An 18,775-nucleotide genomic window follows, 5' to 3' on the forward strand; every position below is an offset into this window, starting at 1 on the left:
GATCATTGCTACTTTAGCAAATTAAAAAGGCTGTAGTGACATGAAGAAATAAAGTATACATCTCCCAGCATGGTCAAAAAGATGAGATTCCCCTAATAAGATGTATCTCAGATACTGCACAGGACCAACTGCCCTGTGTAGATAAGCAACATTCCCTAAATTTCTACATTAAGTATTAACTTCTGCAGGGCATGCTATATTCTAGTTTAGTTGTTATTCGTGTTGACTTACTGATGTGGTATGCTAACGTTTACTGTGTGATCTCAGGACTTGATCACTTACTTGATGAGAACAGAGTGCCTGACCTCACTCAGATGTACCAGCTGTTTAGCCGAGTGAAGGGCGGGCAGCAGATCCTGCTGCAGCACTGGAGCGAGTACATCAAGGTGTGTGGGGTTTGTCTTGACAGTGATACCATCTGTGTTTTGTGCAAGGGGTGGGTGGCCCATCTTGAGGATGCTGCAGTCCTGGCAGAGTGAACTGGACTGTTTGGAGGTACCTTTGTTTTTTCATTGCAGGTGATCAGGTAGGTGGTAGTCTTCCATTTTCTTCCGGATCACTTAATCAAATTTTTTAATACAAAGACTACTTTCAGGGATCATTTCTGTAATTTGTTAAGATAACACCAACAGTGATGAACACCATCCAAGTATAAACATGACTTAAAAGGCTGTTTGGCTATTTATCATCAGCATAAGCATATAAGTTTAATTCTACAGTCATGTTTTCAAAAAGTAGTCATTTTTGTGAATCTGCTTTTTATGCATGATCTCATGCCTTTGCACAGTGAGAACTACTAACACACTTTGGTATGTCAAGCTAGTGTGTGTGCTACTTTATTTCCTAGCAATCTAGGATTTATTAACTTAAACATATACTTTCATGTTTCTGTAGCATGCGTGTGTGTACTGTATGATTATTAAAAAGGCAACAGGGGGATCCTTGCAGTGTCTTGACTATGGTGTAGGTACACAAACCTGCACAGGTGATTAAGTTTAAAGAACTTAATCCATACACAAATGAGCTACTGTTAAAACAAAGTTGGGTAGATTTTATCAATACCAATAATCCTGGTGGTAATGCTGCTCTATAGTTTTGCCAGATGTTACCAACAGGAGAAAAGAGGCAGTTTATAAGGGATCACTTTCCTATTTCTACTACATGTGAATCTCTTTAATTATCACCAAAAAAAAAAATGTTAATTAAATAAAAAAGATAAAGTTGCCCTGGCTGGTGTGGCTCAATGGGTTGAGCACTGGCTTGTGAACCAAAAGGTTGCCAGTTTGATTCCCAGTCAGGGGTGACTGGGTTGTGGGCCAGGTACCCAGTTGAGGGCGTGCAGGAGGCAACTAATTGATGTTTCTCTCGCACATCAATGTTTCTCTTCTTCTCCTTCTCCCTCCTTTCCCCTCTCTCTAAAAAATAAATAAAATCTTTTTTAAAAATTTGTTTAAAAAGATAAAGCTTTCATGCCACTTTCTAGAATGTCAGGCCTGAGGTTGCGTATCATTCTTCATGTTGAAAGCTTATACATACACGCACACCATCACCCCAAGATTCCATACATCACTAGTGAGCTGGAAGTCATGACTGAAGAGCTAGGTCCTCAGTAGAGCTTTCCATTAAGGAAGGGCTAATGGGAATTGAGAGCTGTGCCAACGAGCAGTCCTGAGGGAACAGCAACAGGTGCTGAACACAAAAAGTTCTCCTTTGCAATTTTTGATTTGGGTAGTAAAAGTCAGTGATGTAATTGTAGTTCTTGAGTGTTCATTAATGATAAGGAGTTACACTGTGACAAAATGAGAGCTTACATTCAGCAGCGTATCATTATCAAAATAAAGTTGATCCTTGCGGTGAGTGTACATTATTTTTAAATGCAGTCAGTACAAACAGTAGAGTGAAAAGTAAATCCCTCCTACCCCTGGCAGTCAATAGTGTCCCTCTCCAGAAGGTATTTATGTTAATTTATTTGTACTTTTTCACCAGTCGTCTGCCTCCATGTACATAAATGATGTGTAAGTATAACTGTATACTTAAGACCAGTTTTTCAAAAAAAAATGTTGATTAATTTCAACACCTCTTCAGCTGGTAGTTTCTATCTTCAAACAGCTAACTCTGGTTGTCACACAGACTTCAAGTAATGTTTAATGTAGCATTTTTTAATTAGAAATACAGGCTAAACCCTCTAGCCAATGTGGCTCAGCTGATTGGAGTGTCTTCCCATACACCAAAAGGTTGAAAGTTTGATTCCCGATCAGGGCATATACTTATGTTGTGGATTCATTCTCCAGTCAGAGTACATATCGGGGGTAGTCAATCAATGTTTCTCTCTCCCTCACTTCCTCCCTCCCTTCCCCTCTCTCTAAAATCAATAAACATGAAAAAAAAAATTATAGGCTAAAAGCCATGCTGTTCATAGCTAGAAATGAGGGAGGGGGGAAAAAACTATAGTCAATAAGTCCAAATAGATGTATTGAGTTAATGAAAATTAATACCTGTTTGAGGAATTTACAAGTAAAAGTTCTTCAAAAAGCAACAGAAAATTGCCAGTAATGTATAAATTCTTCCAGAGGTAGAATCGTAACAGTAAAGCATTATTTACAGAGGTTCCCCTCTTAGCTTCATTTTCACTTGCTGCTGTCTCAGTTTCTTGCAGTCAACTGCATTCTAAAAGCATTAAGTGGAAAATTTCAGAAATAAGCAATTCATAAGTTTCAAATTGGGAGCTATTCTGAGTAGCGTGGTGAAATCTCAAGCAGTCCCTCTTGGGATATGAATCATCCCTTTGTCCAGCATATCCGCTACCTGCCCATTGGTCACTTAATGTCATGGTATCATAGTGCTTGTGTGTAGATAACCCTTTTTTACTTAATAATCGCCCAAAGTGCAAAAGTAATGATGTTGACAATCAGATAATGGCAAAGAGAAGCCTTAGGTTGTATGTATGTATGTATAGGAAAAAATATAGTGTGTATATATACATAGTTCAGTACTCTCCACAGTTTCAAGCATCCACTTGGGATCTTGGAATGTATTCCCTGGGGATAAAGAGGAAATATAGTATTCACTTAATTTTTAGAATACAGACTGAATTTATGAAACCTCTACACTATCATGATTGTTTGATAGCAGGAGAAAATAAATGTGTGGTATCATAGGCCTATTGATGACTTGGTATGTGTTTGTTTTTGTAGACTTTTGGAACAACAATTGTTATCAATCCTGAAAAAGATAAAGATATGGTGCAGGACCTGCTGGATTTTAAGGACAGAGTGGACCATGTGATAGAAGTGTGCTTTCAGAGGAATGAGAAGTTCATCAACTTGATGAAGGAGTCCTTTGAAACGTTTATTAACAAGAGGCCAAATAAACCCGCAGAACTGATCGGTAGAAAAACATATTTCTATACTTTTTTTTTAAATATGGGAAAGTAAGGCATAACTCAAGCACTTTTTTTTTTTTTCAAAATATTCTGGCTCCTCACATGGAGGGAGGGAAGGATTTGTATCACACCTTATTAGGGGACACATTTTTCAAAAAATCATATACATACATACGTGTGTGCTTGTATATATACTTTTTTCCCTCTTTTCGAATTTATTGGGGTGACCCTGGTTAACAAAATTATACAGGTTTCAGGTGCAAATTCCACAACACATCATCTGTACACTGTCTTACATGTTCACTCCCCCAAGTCAAGTCTCCGTCCATCACCATTTATCCCTGCTATACATTCCTTCGCTCCTCCCTCCAGTTCCCAGCATTCACCACACTGTTGCCCATATTCTTTAAGTTTTTTTTTTCTTTTTTGTTCAATCACTCCACCCATATGTACTTCGTATATACATACGTGTATGTGTGGGGAGGGGGGGTGGTATTTCCATAAGGGAGAGAATGTAATAGTAATTCTGTAAAAAATGAGGTTTTTAAAAAACTTCACAAAAGATAAAGGAGACAATAAAGATTTAGTCTAGTTTTCATTTCCTGTTCTAACAGCCCCAGAGCTATGTTTTTTTGTAAAGATGGACCTTGATTACTTATAATTTCTGCTCAGAAATTGGATTGAAAAGGTTTATTGTATATGATGCCTCTATGAGTTAAGATGATTACTTCATTAGTCTCCAGATGTTTAACATGAGATACTATTTAGTCACTATCTTTGCATTCTCTAATCAGTATTAAAATAGGATAAAATTGTGTGGGATCACAAAAGAGCATATTTTAAGATGAAACTTTGTATTTTTTTGTTTTTTAATATAAATGCACACTCTATATGAGTCCTCCCTTATCAGACATAATATTGGCAAACATTTTCCCCAGTTTGTAGCTTGTGCTTTAATTCCTTAAAAGTGTATTTAAAAGTAAATTTTTTTATTTAGTCAATTTTATGTATTTTTTAATACTTCGTACTCTTTCCTGTTCTGTTTAAGAAATCTTTACCTAACTTTTTTTAGTTTTAGGTCTTAAAACGATAAAAGTTAAGTTTGTGATCCATTTGGAGTTAATTTTAGAATATAGTATGAGGTAGCAAGCAGTTCAGCTTCAGTCTTTGCCATGTGGATATCCAGTTGACCCAGCACCATTTGCTGAAAATTATTCTTTCCTAATTAGATTGTTTTGACACTTCTGTTGAAAATCAGCAAGGCTCATTTGTGAACTTTCTATTCTGTTCTAATGATCTATATCTGTTTTTATGCCAATACCACGATGTCTTGATTGCTATACTTTATAATAAATTTTTTGTGTAAGTTTCAGGTATACAACTCTACAAAGTGATTATCCCCTAAAGTCTAATAACCAGAAATCACCATGCAACTGACCCCCTTCATCAGTTAACGTTAATGTGCTCAAGGTCCATCCATGTTGTCATAAATGGAGAGGTTTCATTCTTTTTTATGTCTGAGTTGTAATCTATTGTACATATTGGGTTGACCAAAAAGTGTGTTTAGTTTTTTCCATATGATGGCTGTAGTAGGGCTAAGTCCGTTTTTTTGTTTTTTTGGCAGAGCCGGCTGAGGCTTTATTTTAGGAGAAAAAAAAACACTTGATTTGGCTTTTAATCAGGGGAATGGGTAAGAGGTGGTCGCCCAGGCAGTGAACTCCCCCACCCCAAGGGTGAGCTGAGGACGGGGGCTGAGCCTCAGATGGGTCTCCTGTGCTCTCCACTCCCCTACACAGCTCCTTTCCCGCAGGCTCAGAGGACAGGAGGGACCGCAGTAGTCATTCACTTGGGCAGGGCATCAGATGACTCAGATACCAGCTTCCCATCATGGATCTCAGTGTTCACAACCACTGTGTTGGAGGAGCTGATGCTGGTGCGGCTGAAGGAGCCAGAGCTCCCGCCTGGAAGCCCAGGCCGTAGTTGAGGTTCCTGTAAACTGGGCTCAGCGCACCTGAGTAGCCGCTGGTAACCTTGGTATGGACACTTATGTTCTGCATCCCAGACTCCAGCTGGCTCTCTTCATGCACTAGTAGCTTGGGGTAGGTGGTGATTTCCATGTCCAGGGTCACCTTGATGTTCATAAGCTCCTGGTAGTCACGTAGCTGCTGGGCCATGTCCTGCTTGGCGGTTATCAGAGTGGCTTCCAGCTCAGCCACCTTGGCCTGAGCATCCTTGATGGCCAGCTCGCCACGCTGCTTGGCATCCTTGATGGTGGCCTCCAGGGAAGCCCTCTGGCCTTTGAGGCCATCAGTCTCAGCCTGGATTCTGATGATGCTCTGGTTCATCTCAGAAATCTCCATCTTCATGCAACGCAGGTCATCCCCGTACTTCCCAGCCAATACCTGCAGCTCTGCATACCTGATCTTGTAGATGTCCTCAGCCTGAGCCCGGCTGCAGTTAGCAATCTCATACTGGGCCCTGACCGCAGCGATCATGCCGTCCAGGTCCAGGGAGCGGCTTTGTCCATGGACAGCACTACGGACGTTTTGGAGATCTGGGCCTGCAGCTCATGAATCTCTTAATACAGCTGCCTGTAGAAGTTGATCTCATTGGTCAGGCCTTCCAGGTGGGACTCCAGGTCTACCTTGTTCATGTAAGCTTCATCCACATCCTTCTTGATGAGGACAAATTCATTCTCCGTCTCTATGCGCTTGTTGATCTTGTCCTCGTACTTCAAGTCTTCCACCAACCCCTGCCTGTTGCCAAACTTCTCCGGTCTCACTTTCTCCTGGGCCCGTGTTTCCAGCTGCCACCGAAGGTGGTTGATGTAGTTCTCGAACATACTGTCTATGTTACTGCAAGTCATCTTCTGCTGTTGCAGGAGGGTCCACTTGGTCTCTAGAATCTTATTCTGCTGCTCCAGGCTCCTCACCTTATTGATGAAGGAAGCAAACTTGTTGTTGAGGCTCTTGATCTGCTCCTTCTCCTGGGTGCACATGGCCTTGATGGTGGGGTCCACCTCCCTTTTCACAGGGCTCAGCAGGCTCTGGTTCACTTGGACAGCTTTAATGGTCCCCATACTCCCAACTCCAACGAAACCCCTGACCAGATTAATGCTGCCCAGGCCAAGCCGGGAGCTGCTGCCCACCTGGGAAAAGGTTGAGGAGCTGATGCTGGGCCCACTCGAGTACAAGCGGCTACTGAAGGTCTCAGGGCCAGAGGTAACACCTTGAAGGACTTCTGGGCCACCCTTATGAACGTGATGGAGGCAAGGAGGCCAAACCAGACAAAGGTTCAAGGAGCCAAATAGCTGCTGCTAGGGCTTAGTTGTCTTTACCTTCATTTGAAACAGTTCCATTGGATTGTATTATGACAGCTGTCATATCAGTGTGCATTAAAACAAAATCAAAACTAGTGAATTTTTGTGCAGCCATTTTAATATTGAAGATGAAGATATGCAACATTTTGGTGTATTTTGCTTTTTTAATTCAAGAAAGGTAAAAACGTAACTCAAATGCAAAAAAGGATTTGTGCAGTGTATGGAGAAGGTGTTGTGACTGATCGAACTGTCAAAAATGTTTTGCGAAGTCTTTTGGTACTATTGACAGTTTGGCCAAATAATTCTTTGCTGTGGGACTGTCTTATGCATTGGAAGATGTGTAGCAGCACCCTTAGCCTCTACCCATTAGGAGCCAACAGTGGGAGATAATCGACACACTCAAAATATTCAAATCAATAAAGTTATTGGTGAAAATTAAAAGTGTGTCTTTTACAGAAAAAACTAAACAGACATTTTGACCAACCCAATATATACCACACCTTCTTTATCTGCTTATCGACTCATCTATCATTGAACACTTAAGTTGTTTCCATATCTTGACTATTGTAAATAATACTGCAGTAAACATAGGGATGCTTCTGTCTTTTCAAATTAGTGTTTTTTAATTCTTTGGGCAAACACCCAAAAGTGGAATAGCTGGGTAGAAGTGGAATACCCAGAAGTAGAAGTGGTAGTTCTATTCTTGATTTTTTTGAGGAATCTCCATACTGTTTTCCATAGTGCTGCACCGATGTACAGTTCCACCAACAGTGTATGTTGGTTCCCTTTTCTTCATATATTCTCCTGCACTTGTTATTTCTTGTCTTTCTGATAATAGCCATTCTAACAGGTGTGAGGTGATATCTCATTGTGTTTTTGATTTGTGTTTCCCTAATTAATGATTTTAAACATCTTTTTATGTGTGTTGATCATCTTTATGTCTTTTTTGGAAAAATGTCTGTTCATATCCTCTGCCCATTGTTGTTGTTTAGTTGTATGAGTTCTTTGTATATGTTGATATTAACACCTTTTCAGATGAATGATTTGTAAATATTTTCTCCCCCTCAGTAGATTGCCTCGTCATTTTGATGATAGTTTGCTGTGCAGAAGTTTTTGTTTGATGCTGTCCTATTTATGTATCTTTGCTTTTGTTTGCCTTACCTTTAGAACCAGATTCAGAAAAACATCACTAGGCTTTCCTCTTACTTTTTTTCTAGGAATTTTATGGTTTGGGTCGTACATTCAAGTCTTTAATCCAGTTTGAGTTAATTTTTGTGTATGTTGTAATCTTCTAATTTTATTCTTCCATGTGTGGCTGTCCAGTTTTCCCAGCACCATTTATTGAAAATTCTATCCTTTCTCCGGTATTGCATGTTCATGGCTCCTTTGTCATAAATCATCTGTATATGTGTGGGTTTATTTCTAGGCTTTTAGTTCTGTTCCATTGATTGTCCTGTGTGTGTGTGTGTGTGTGTGTGTGTGTGTGTGTGTGTGTGTGTGTTCCAATACCACTGGTTTGGGTTTTTTTTTTAGATTTTATTTATATATTTTTAGAGGAAAAGGGATGGAGAAAGAGAGGTAGAGAGACATCAGTTGGTTGCCTCTTGCACGCCACCAACTGGGGACCTCGCCTGCAACCCAGGCATGTTCCCTGACTGGGAGTTGAACCAGTGACCTTTCAGGTCACAGGTTGGCGCTCAGTCCACTGGGCCAAACCAGCCAGGGCACCATATTGTTTCGATTAGCATAACTTTGTAGTGTAGTTTGAAATCAGGGACCATGATACCCCCTGCTTTGTTGTTCTTTCTCCACATTGCCTTGGCTATTTGGGGTCTTTTGTGGTTCCATACAAATTTTAGGATTATTCTAGGTCTGTGAATATGCCATTAGAATTTTGATAGGGATTCCAGTGAACCTGTAGATTGCTTTAAGTAGTATTGATGTTTTAAAAGTATTAATTCTTCCAGTCCATAAGCATGGAATATCTTTGCATTATTTGTGTCTTCCTTCATTTCTTTCATCAATGTCTGATAGTTTTCTGTGTACAGATCTTTCACTGCCTTGTTAAATTTATTCCTACCTTTTCTTTTTTTTTTAAAGATTTTGTTTATCTGTATTTAGAGAGAGAGGAAAAGAGAGAGAAAAGGGGAGAAACATCCATTGGTTGCCTAATTGCATGTGCCCCAACCAGGAGTCAGGCCCACAACCTAGGCATGTACTTTGACCCGGAACCGAACCAGCGGCCTTTCACTTTGCAGGACAGTGCTCAACCAACTGAACCACGCTGGTCAGGGCTCATATTCTTTTTGATTTAATTGTAAAAGGGGTTGTTTTCTTAATTTCTCTTTCTGATAGTTTGTTACTAGGATATAGGCACAGATTTCTATGTATTAATTTTGTGTTCTGTGACTTTATTGAATTCAATTTATTCTAATAAGTTTTTGGTGAAATGTTTAGAGTTTTTATAGGGTATCATATCTGCAAATAGTGACAGTTTTACTTCTTCCTTTTCTATTGGAATGCCTTTTTTTCTTGCTTAATTGCTGTGGCCGAGACTTCAATACTATGTTATACAAAAGTGGCTAGAGTGGGCATCCTTGTCTGTTCCTGAGCTTTGAGGGAAAGCTTATAGCTTTCCATCATTGAGCATAGTTTTAGACGGGTTTATGTTGAGATAGGTCCCTCTGTGCCCACTTTGTTGAGAGTTTTTATCATAAATGGAAGTAAATTTTACCAAATTCTTTTTCTGCATCTACTGAAATGACCATATAATTTTTGTCCTTGTTATGTTAATGTGCTGTATCATGTTGATTGATGTACAGAACCATCCTTTCATACCCAGAGTAATCCCACTTGGTCATGGTCTGTGATCCTTTTAATGTGTTGTTGAATTCAGTTTGGTAATATTTTGTTGAGGATTTTTACATCTGTGTTCATCAGTGATAGTGACCTGTTAATATCTTTATTTGTGGTATCCTTATCTGATTTTGGTATCATTCCCTCCTCTTCAATTTTTTGGAAGAGTTTAAGAAAGGCAAGGTTGTTTGTTTGTTTGTTTGTTTTTAATGTTTGGAAGAATTCACCACTGAAGGCATCTGATCCTGGACTTTTGTTTGTTGGGAGGTTTTTGATTACTGGTTCAGTCTCCGGCCTAGTAATCAGTCTATTTAGGTTTTGTGTTCCCAAGATGAAGCAATTTTTAAATTACCATATTATACAATTATTTCATGATAACATCAAAATATATTTCAGGATTCATAGAATTTCACTAGTCATTAAAAGTGTCTTAAAATTTACAGGTGGCAAAGGGCAAAGAAAGGTGTATAGAGTGATACAAAATTGGGGTTGTATTGATTATTGTTGAAGGTGTATGATGGGAAGATGGAGTTCATGATACAATTTACTTTTGTGTATGTTTAGGATATTTTATAATAAAAATTATTTTAAAAATACTAATAAAAGAGACAGCAGAGGAAATTCACAAGGCAATTTAACTTGGCCTTTGTACTACTTAATGGATTATCATTTTTCTAAAGATGAATGTTTAACTCTTAGGACCTAAGTTTAGGCTTCTTAGAAGTTTTGGGTTCTCCCTTCCTTAAGCCACGTCGTGGTTGATTTGTATTAAACAGGAAGCCAGTAGAATTGCTCTAATCCCTGAAAGGATTTCTTATACCACATCTTGAAAATGGGACTCTCCAGTTGCTGAAACTAAAGCATGCAATTAAAGTATTTATTCTCACATGACTTGAAAGGACATATCTTAGACAATTAGATATTTGCCTTTTTATCATATAATGATGTCATTTTGGAAAGACTCCAGAATGTTATTGTCCAATTTTTGCATGTAGAAATTAAAGATGTTCCTTTTTTCTACTTGGAAAATATATAACAAATACTTATTTTTCAAATAATTTAAACTCTTGATTTCACAGCAAAGCATGTTGATTCAAAATTGAGAGCGGGTAATAAAGAAGCAACAGATGAAGAGCTGGAGAGGATCCTTGACAAAATCATGATAATATTCAGGTTTATTCATGGTGAGAAATACTCTGTTATTTTTATTAACATTGGGCAGATAGAAAATGCTACATAATCAAAATATAGATATATTTGGGCCCTATCTTTTCTTGAGAAAAATTGACTGAAACATTTCTATTTTAATACTAATACAGGAACCAGAGGGATGGCCACCCCCTGATTAAATTGAAAGTCTGTCTTTGTGGAAAGTTAACACAAAGATTCGGTGAAATTAGAGCTGGCTTGCGTCAGAATGAGTACTTTTTAGGGTCTTTCAGCAGTTAAAGTGAACATTTGTATATTAACTGTCTAATGTCTTGTTATTTTCATTTGGTTATAAATAGGTAAAGATGTCTTTGAAGCATTTTACAAAAAAGATTTGGCAAAAAGACTCCTTGTTGGAAAAAGTGCCTCAGTTGATGCAGAAAAATCTATGTTGTCAAAACTAAAGCATGGTAAGCATGTGGAACCTGGAGTTCTGTCCTACCTCTGTGCGGGGAATTTATTGCACTAACGGCATGTTGCTCCTGGTGTTTTTCACTGACACTTTGCTTGTATCCCAGAGTGTGGCGCTGCTTTCACCAGCAAACTGGAAGGCATGTTCAAGGACATGGAGCTCTCCAAGGACATCATGGTTCATTTCAAGCAGGCAAGTTCTGTTTTTTTTTTTTCAAGTAAAACAGCTTTTTAAAAACTATCCCACCTTAATATGAAATTATTGTGTAAAGTATGTAAATAATTATATAAATTATGTAAAATCCTCACCCTCAAAAATTGCACTGTAGATGTCTCATATTCAAATAACCTAAATTAAAAATGAAAAAGAAAAATAATCCCTAAAAATGTATAGTAAAAGTTTGAATTAAATGAGTTTAATGGTATCTTGTGTTGGTGACATAACCAAAGAAGAAAAAATACTTCCAGTGACCCCAGAGCAAATTATGTGGCTTCAGTGGAATATGTTCTAAGGACTAAAATAAATGCAAACAATGTTAAAATGTGTTTAGAAAATTATACCACTTACCTCTTTATAATTATTTTTATGATATCCTAAAATAATTATTTTATCTTGATTTTCTGTGCTTTTAGTATATGCAGAATCAAAGCGACCCGGGCTCTATAGATCTAACAGTAAATATACTTACAATGGGATACTGGCCAACATACACACCTATGGAAGTACATTTAACTCCAGAAGTAAGTGCTTTAAAGACTATTTGTCCTTTATCCGTAGTATATTAGTGCTGCCAAAACATTAAAGACTTCTTCCTTTGTTCTACCCATACCATGCACAGGCATGTTATCTTTCAAAAATCATTTAATGAGAGATTTTTTTTGAAATCGCACGCTCAATCAAAAATCATAGTGATTGCTTGTGTCCGTCCCACTGCTCCTTGCTCACCTGAGTCCACTGACCGACCATCAAAAAGGCATCAATACAGGCACTAGTTTTAATAGATACTGCTTGTCGAGTTGTGGGTGCCGCTTGTCTAGTTGTTATCTCCTTCCATTATAGACAATACCAAAGTCTTGTGAATGGTACTCTGGGGATTTGCAGATATAAGGGAGGAGTCAGGGCTCAGGAACTTAAAATCCAGTGGGTGAAACCGCACAAGCACTATTAATTACAGTATCAGGTGACATGGAAAAGGGCTGCTTGCAGCGGAGCATGGGAATTAAAGATGAGCAGGGTTGAGGACCTTCTAGCTGAGGGATCTTCCAGAAAGGTCTGGGAGCCTGGGTCAGAAATTATCCCTTTTGAAGCAGTTTTTTCCATTTCCAAGACAGTATCTTTTCTTAATTTTTTGTTTGTTTCTGAACTCACTGGTCAGTTGCCTTTTTGTTTTCTTTTGGCTTTTCTCCCCCCTCCACCAAATCCTAAGTGCTAACGTTCTCTAGAATCACCCCTCAGCTCCCTTCTCATTCTACACCCTCTCTGTGAACTTGGCCCACACTGGCTCTCAGACTCAACATCCCGGATTTCTCTCATCACCCTTCTCCCTGCCTCCTTCCCTGAATCTCTCCAGCCTGTGGGGAATGGTGATAGCACCTTAATCAGTTTTTCTGTAAGATGTGAAGCCTCTATGGCCCAGCTCAGCCACATGGATGGCATGTTCCCTCTATTCTAAACTAGTTGTAGGCCCCAAACCCACTCAGTTCTCTCATCTTCTCAGGCCTCAGTATATAACCCTGTACATGGAACCTCCTTCTCCAGAAAAACTCCACACCCTATCTCTCCCAACCCTTGAAGCTTGTTAAGACTTATCTCCCCAGTCACCTTTACCAGAAAACCCTGCCTCACCTCCTCACCCCGCTTTCCCTCTGCTGGATGCAGGCTCCACCCTGGGCATGCCTCTCATGGCATTGCAAGTTTACGTGCTTCTTATTTTATTTTAAAATAGTTCAGACTTAGAGGAAATTAACAAGAATAGTTCAAAGAATTTCCAGCATGCGTCACCCATTTTTTTTTTTCTTTTAGCATTGCCACATATGCTTCATTATTCTGTTTCTCCCCCTATATGTGCCATTTTTTCCCCTGGTCCATTTGAGAGTAGATTGCATTTTACCCTTAATACTTTAGGGGAAATTTCCCGAAAACTTAACCAGAACATGTTGTCAAATTCAAATAGTTAACATTAATATAATATGTTCATCCAATATACAGCCATCATGTTTTTGTCAATTGTCCAAACTATGTCTTTTAGCATTTTTTTTTCTTGGTACTAGATCTAGTCCAGGACCCCACGTCTCATTTAGTCCTGTCCTTTCATCTGTAACAACTACACTTTCCTTTCATGACACTGAAATGTTCTTAAAGTACCAGTTTTCATAGATTGTCTCTCATTTTGGGTTGGTTTGATTAGATTCAGGTCATGTGTATCTAACCAGAATTCCACTTGGGGGGTGTCATTTCCTCTTAGTATCATGCCCAGCATACCCTATATTCATTTGCCCCCGCTGGTGATGTTACATGGTTTCTCCACTCTACTTTTGGTATTTTTTCTTTAGCAATTATTAAGGAATTTGTGGGGAGGTAATTTAAGATTATATAAGCCTCGTTTCCCCAGTCAGATTCTCACCTGCTTGATTCCTGCCTGGGTCCATTTTTACCTTAATGAACACTGATTCTTTTTTTTTCCCTAGCTTCATCATTTCTCTGTATTTAGGAAATTGGCATTTTACTCTTAAGAGCCTTCCCTAATACCCCACTAATTTATTTATTTCTCTGTCTTTATGAGTATGAATTCATGGAATCTTAGTTACTTATTTGATGCTCAAAACGTTTTCATCATCCCAAACAGAAACTCTGGACCCATTAAGCAATCACTCCCATTCCACCCCCACCGCACACACATTGCCCCAGCCCGCTGATCCACTCTGTCTGATCCACTCTCTGTCTGTGGATTCGCCTATGCTAACCATTACATATAAATGAAATCATATAATATGTAGCCTTTTATATCTGACTTCTTTAATTTAGTGTGTCTTCAGAGTTCATCCGCATTCTAGTACGTGTCAGTGCTCCCTTTTTAAGGCTTCATTTTTAAGGCTGAATAATTTTCCATTGTTTGGATATACCACACTTTGTTTATCCATTTATCCATTGATGGACACTCAGGTTATTTCCACTTTTGGCTGTTGTGAATAATGCAATGTGCAGTTTTTGTTTGAATAGCTATTGTCAGCTCTTCAGGTATCTCCCTAGAAGTGGAATTTCTGGGTCATGTGATAATTCTGTTTAACTTCTGGAGCAACTACAGCAGTAGCTGCACCATTATACATTACCATCAGCAACACAAGGGTTCCATTTTCTCTATATCTTCACCAATATTTGTTATTTTTATTCATCAACTATAGCCATCTTAGTGAGTGTGAGCCCATTTTGATTTGATATGCTTTTCCTTAGTAACTACTGATGTTGAGCATCTTTTCATATGCTTGCTGGCCATTTTGCAGATCTTTAAAGAAGTCTATATAAACCTTTTGCCTGTTTGTTAATTTTGTTGTCTTTCTGTTGAAATGTAAGAGTTCTTTATATATTCTGTATACTAGGTCCTTATCAGTTATGTGATATGCAGATAATCTCCCATTCTGAGAGTTGTCTTGTTACTTGCTTGATAGTGTCCTTTGCATAAAAGTTTTTAATTTTGCTAAAGTCCAACTAATCTGTTGTTTCTGTTGTTACTTATACTTTTGGCATCATATTTTTAAAAACTATTGCCAAATCCAAAGTCATGAAAATTTACTCCTATGTTTTCTTCTCAGAGTTTTATAGTTTTAGCTCTTACATTGAGGTATTTGATCCATTTTGAGCCTGGAATGGTAACTAGCACATAGTAAGTACCCACTGTTAGTTGCTACTACCTTATAATAATAATTACTATTATTAATATTGCCACATTAGGAATTAATGTCAAAGAAATAATTTTCAGAGAATGTGTTCATTAAGAGTTTTATTTACATTTTTGACTTAATTTTTAGGTGTGATATGGTACAGTAGATAATGTTTTCTAAAAACAGTTCTTACCTTTTAGATATATACTAAAATACTTAGAAAATAAATGATTCCATGCCTGGGACTTGACGTTGTACTATCCAATATACCTGGATAATGGTCCATTGTGAGTTTTGAAGCATGAAGAGGAGTTTGCTACGTAGATGTGAGGCTGACAGGCATTTCTGACAGAGGGCACCACTCTGAGAGAAGCACAGAGGCACTGCACTCACCAGAAGGGCACATCAGCCCAGGAACAGCAGGAATTACTTACTCACGCAGCACCTGCTAGTGCTGTGCAGAGAACAAAAATGAAAATCCCAGACCTGGTCCTGCCCTCTCTCAGCTCTCTGCCCAGAGAGGATATTCACAAATTGCTACTAATGCTATCAGAGCTGAGAGTGGTTGGAGAAGGCTTCTCTGAGGAAACAGTTCTGAAAAATGAGGAGATATTTTTAGGGAAGTGAGTTCCCAGATCTGGTAGAGGAAAAGTGTGTGAAAGCCTGGGGGAGGATGAGACGGTTGTGCTCACTGAAGTGGAGAAAGGAACTACGGAGAGTCAGGAGAGGGAGGCACAGGACGGGCCGGTGAGGTCATAAGTTTCAAAGGAAAGCATTGGAAAAATTTCACTCTTAGGAAGAACCTGGAAGTGGCCAAGGACACTGATGAGGGAATGACCAGAGTTGTAAAACGGGAGGGGTACAGGATCCTAGAAACGCTGGCATGTGTGGAGTGGGTGGGAAGACAAACCACTGAAGACTCAGAAGACATGAACTCAAAACATAGAGACAGGAAGTCCAGGCGATGAGGGCAGAAGGGTAGGAGGCTGCTGGATGGGAAACTGTTGAGAGGGATCAGTCATCTCACAAGATGAAGCCCAAGGAGAACCATTAGATTTGGCAGCACAGACCACTGGTGATCCTGGGTGCAGAGTGAAGCAGATATGAAAGGCGCTAAAGAAAATAATTAGCAAAGGAAGTTAGAGGAACAGATGTGGTGCATATGAACATGTATACAGAAATCAGTCAGAGAAGCAAGAGAGTCCGTCCATAAATAAGATACAGGAGTGGGAAAAGAGGGGGACCCCTGGATAAGAAGAGCTCGGGAACATAAAAATGAGATGACAACAGTAAATTGGCAGAGCCCTGACCGGTGTGGCTCAGTGGGTTGGGCATCATCCCATGAACCAAAAGATCACTGATTCCTGGTCAGGGCACATGCCTAGCCTAGGTTGTGGGTTCAGTCTCCGGTTGGGGGTGTGCAAGAAGCAACTGATCAGTGTTTCTCTTGCACATCGATGTTTCCCTCTCTTTCTCCCTCCCTTCCCCTGTCTCAAAATAAATAAATAAAATCTTAAAAATGGCAGAAAGTTTGGAAGGTATAAGAAATCTTAAGAAAGTAACAATGAAAATAATGGCTATCTTATGTCATGCTTCCTATGCATGACAAGAGTCAGTGAGAGCTTGAGCTAAGACCGGACAAGGTACACCTGTGCCTTCAGACAGCATCTGTAACAAGATGGCTGCTCTGGTCTTAATTACATATGCCACAGGCCAGGGAAGCCTAGGTGCGGGGTGTGGGGTGTTTGTACATTAAACACCAGTGAAAGTATTTATTGCATTGTGTGAGGGGAAACCCCAGTGTCCTATAGCAGTGGACATCTTCACAAGTAATAGAATCCAGAAAAATAAGTGTCAAAACAATACGGACCTTTTGTTCAGGTGTGAAAAATTATAAAAATACTATAAATTGAATGACTAATGGTGTTTAACATAATTAAACCGTTGTCCTATGCTTTACAGATGATTAAACTTCAGGAAGTATTTAAAACATTTTATCTCGGAAAGCACAGTGGTCGAAAACTTCAATGGCAAACTACATTGGGACATGCTGTTTTAAAAGCAGAGTTTAAGGAAGTAAGTGCATTATCTATTAAGTTTATTTTTTATTTTTGTAAGTATGTTAATAGAATTTTTTAAATCATGATTGAACGTGGTAGCAAAGAAAGGAAAAGATTATTCAGTATAACTCAACACTGGCTTTTCTAGGTCAGTAAAATTAAACAGTTGAAGGATTAATATCCCAATCAATGAGAAATCACCATGAATAGAAAAGCATTTACCTAACTGAAAAAAGAGCAAAGGGTGTGGAGAGGCAACTCATAAAAGCAAGATTAAGAAATCAATAACCATGAAAATGTGTTCCACTTCTTTGTCAATCAAAGGTTTACAACTTACAATACAGTAAAATGCCACTTGTTGACTATGAAATTGATAAAAATTAAAACTAAAGAGCAACTCTTACCTACTGCTGGAGGGAGAGCAGGAGTTTTATGAAGGGCAGCTTGGCAGTGCATATCTCAAAACTTCTCAAATCACGTGCTTTGTTGCAGCAGTTCCAGTTCTGGGAATTCATATTAATAAGACCTTTTCTCAGGTTAATGAATGAAAATATCTGTTGCAGTGCTATTAAAAGTGATCATTTAAGAGGGGAAATGCATATAATGTATTATTGAATGAAATAAGCATGTCATAAAACAGTCCCTTCGTATTCGAATCTAACTTTAATTCTATAAATAAAATTATGTACACTAAGAAAAAAATTACAAAATTCCTATTTTGGTAGCTATTATAATACATATTCTATACACTCTAATTTATAGAGTTGACCCTTGAAAAACTTGGATTTTAACCGTGCAAGTCCACTTATATGTGGATATTATTTTTTAAAAAGTATTGCCCTGCCCTGGCTGGTGTGGCTCAGTGGACTGAGTGCTGGCCTGCAACCCACAGTGTTGCTCATTTGGTTCCCAGTCAGGGCACATGCCTGGGTTGCAGGCCAGGTCCCCGGTAGGGGGCATGCAAGAGGCAACCGATTGATGTTTCTCTCCCTTTCTTTCTCCCTTTCTTCTCCTCTCTCTAAAAATAAACTTTTTTTTTTTTTTTTTTTTTTTTTAAGTATTGCCCTGAGTGCAATACTTAAGTTGGCTCAGTGGGTTGAGCATCGTCCCACAAATCGAAAGGCTGCCGTTTGATTCCCTGTCAGGGCACGTGCCTGAGTTACACACCAGGCACTGGGGGTGTGCAAGAAGCAACCAACCAATGTTTCTCTCACACATCGCTGTTCCTCCCTCTCTTTCTCTCTCCCTTCCTCTCTAAAAAATAAGTAAATAAAATCTTTTTTTACAAAAGTATAATGGCAGATGACTTGATATTATATAGGGAGATTCCAAAAGATTCTACAAAAAAACCTACTAAGAACTGATAAATGAATTCAATAAAGTAATAGGATATAAAATAAGTATCCAGAAATCAGTTGCATTTATATACATCGAAAATGAACTATCAGAAAAAGAAACTAAGAAAACAATCCCATTTAAAAGTGCATCAAAAAGATAAAATAAAATACCTAGGAATAAATTTAACCAAGGAGTAAAAGACCTGTACTCAGAAAATTATAAGGCACTGAAGAAAGAAACTGAAGAAGATAGAAATAAGTGGAAGCATATACTGTGTTTGTGGACAGGAAGAATTAACATCATTAAAATGTCCATAGATTC

The 18,775-nt window shown here is 38.6% G+C and overlaps 1 protein-coding gene and 1 pseudogene across 2 annotated transcripts in view; one reads left to right on the forward strand and one right to left on the reverse strand.

Annotated features, from left to right (window-relative positions):
- CUL4A (cullin 4A) overlaps positions 1-18,775 on the forward strand; it is a 63,880-nt gene that overhangs the window by 36,897 nt on the left and 8,208 nt on the right. For both annotated transcript variants that reach the window (XM_054565881.1, XM_054565882.1), the window contains 7 exons: positions 268-386; positions 3,195-3,387; positions 10,637-10,741; positions 11,066-11,176; positions 11,285-11,370; positions 11,811-11,918; positions 17,019-17,132. In XM_054565881.1, the coding sequence (XP_054421856.1) occupies positions 268-386; positions 3,195-3,387; positions 10,637-10,741; positions 11,066-11,176; positions 11,285-11,370; positions 11,811-11,918; positions 17,019-17,132 (836 nt within the window). The remainder of the gene's footprint in view (positions 1-267; positions 387-3,194; positions 3,388-10,636; positions 10,742-11,065; positions 11,177-11,284; positions 11,371-11,810; positions 11,919-17,018; positions 17,133-18,775) is intronic.
- On the reverse strand, positions 5,174-9,562 carry LOC129064629 (keratin, type II cytoskeletal 8-like; annotated as a pseudogene).

Source organism: Pteronotus mesoamericanus, unplaced genomic scaffold (assembly GCF_021234165.1).
Source record: "Pteronotus mesoamericanus isolate MK-2021 breed Mesoamerican mustached bat unplaced genomic scaffold, CSHL_Meso_final contig_169, whole genome shotgun sequence".
Lineage (NCBI taxonomy): Eukaryota > Metazoa > Chordata > Mammalia > Chiroptera > Mormoopidae > Pteronotus > Pteronotus mesoamericanus.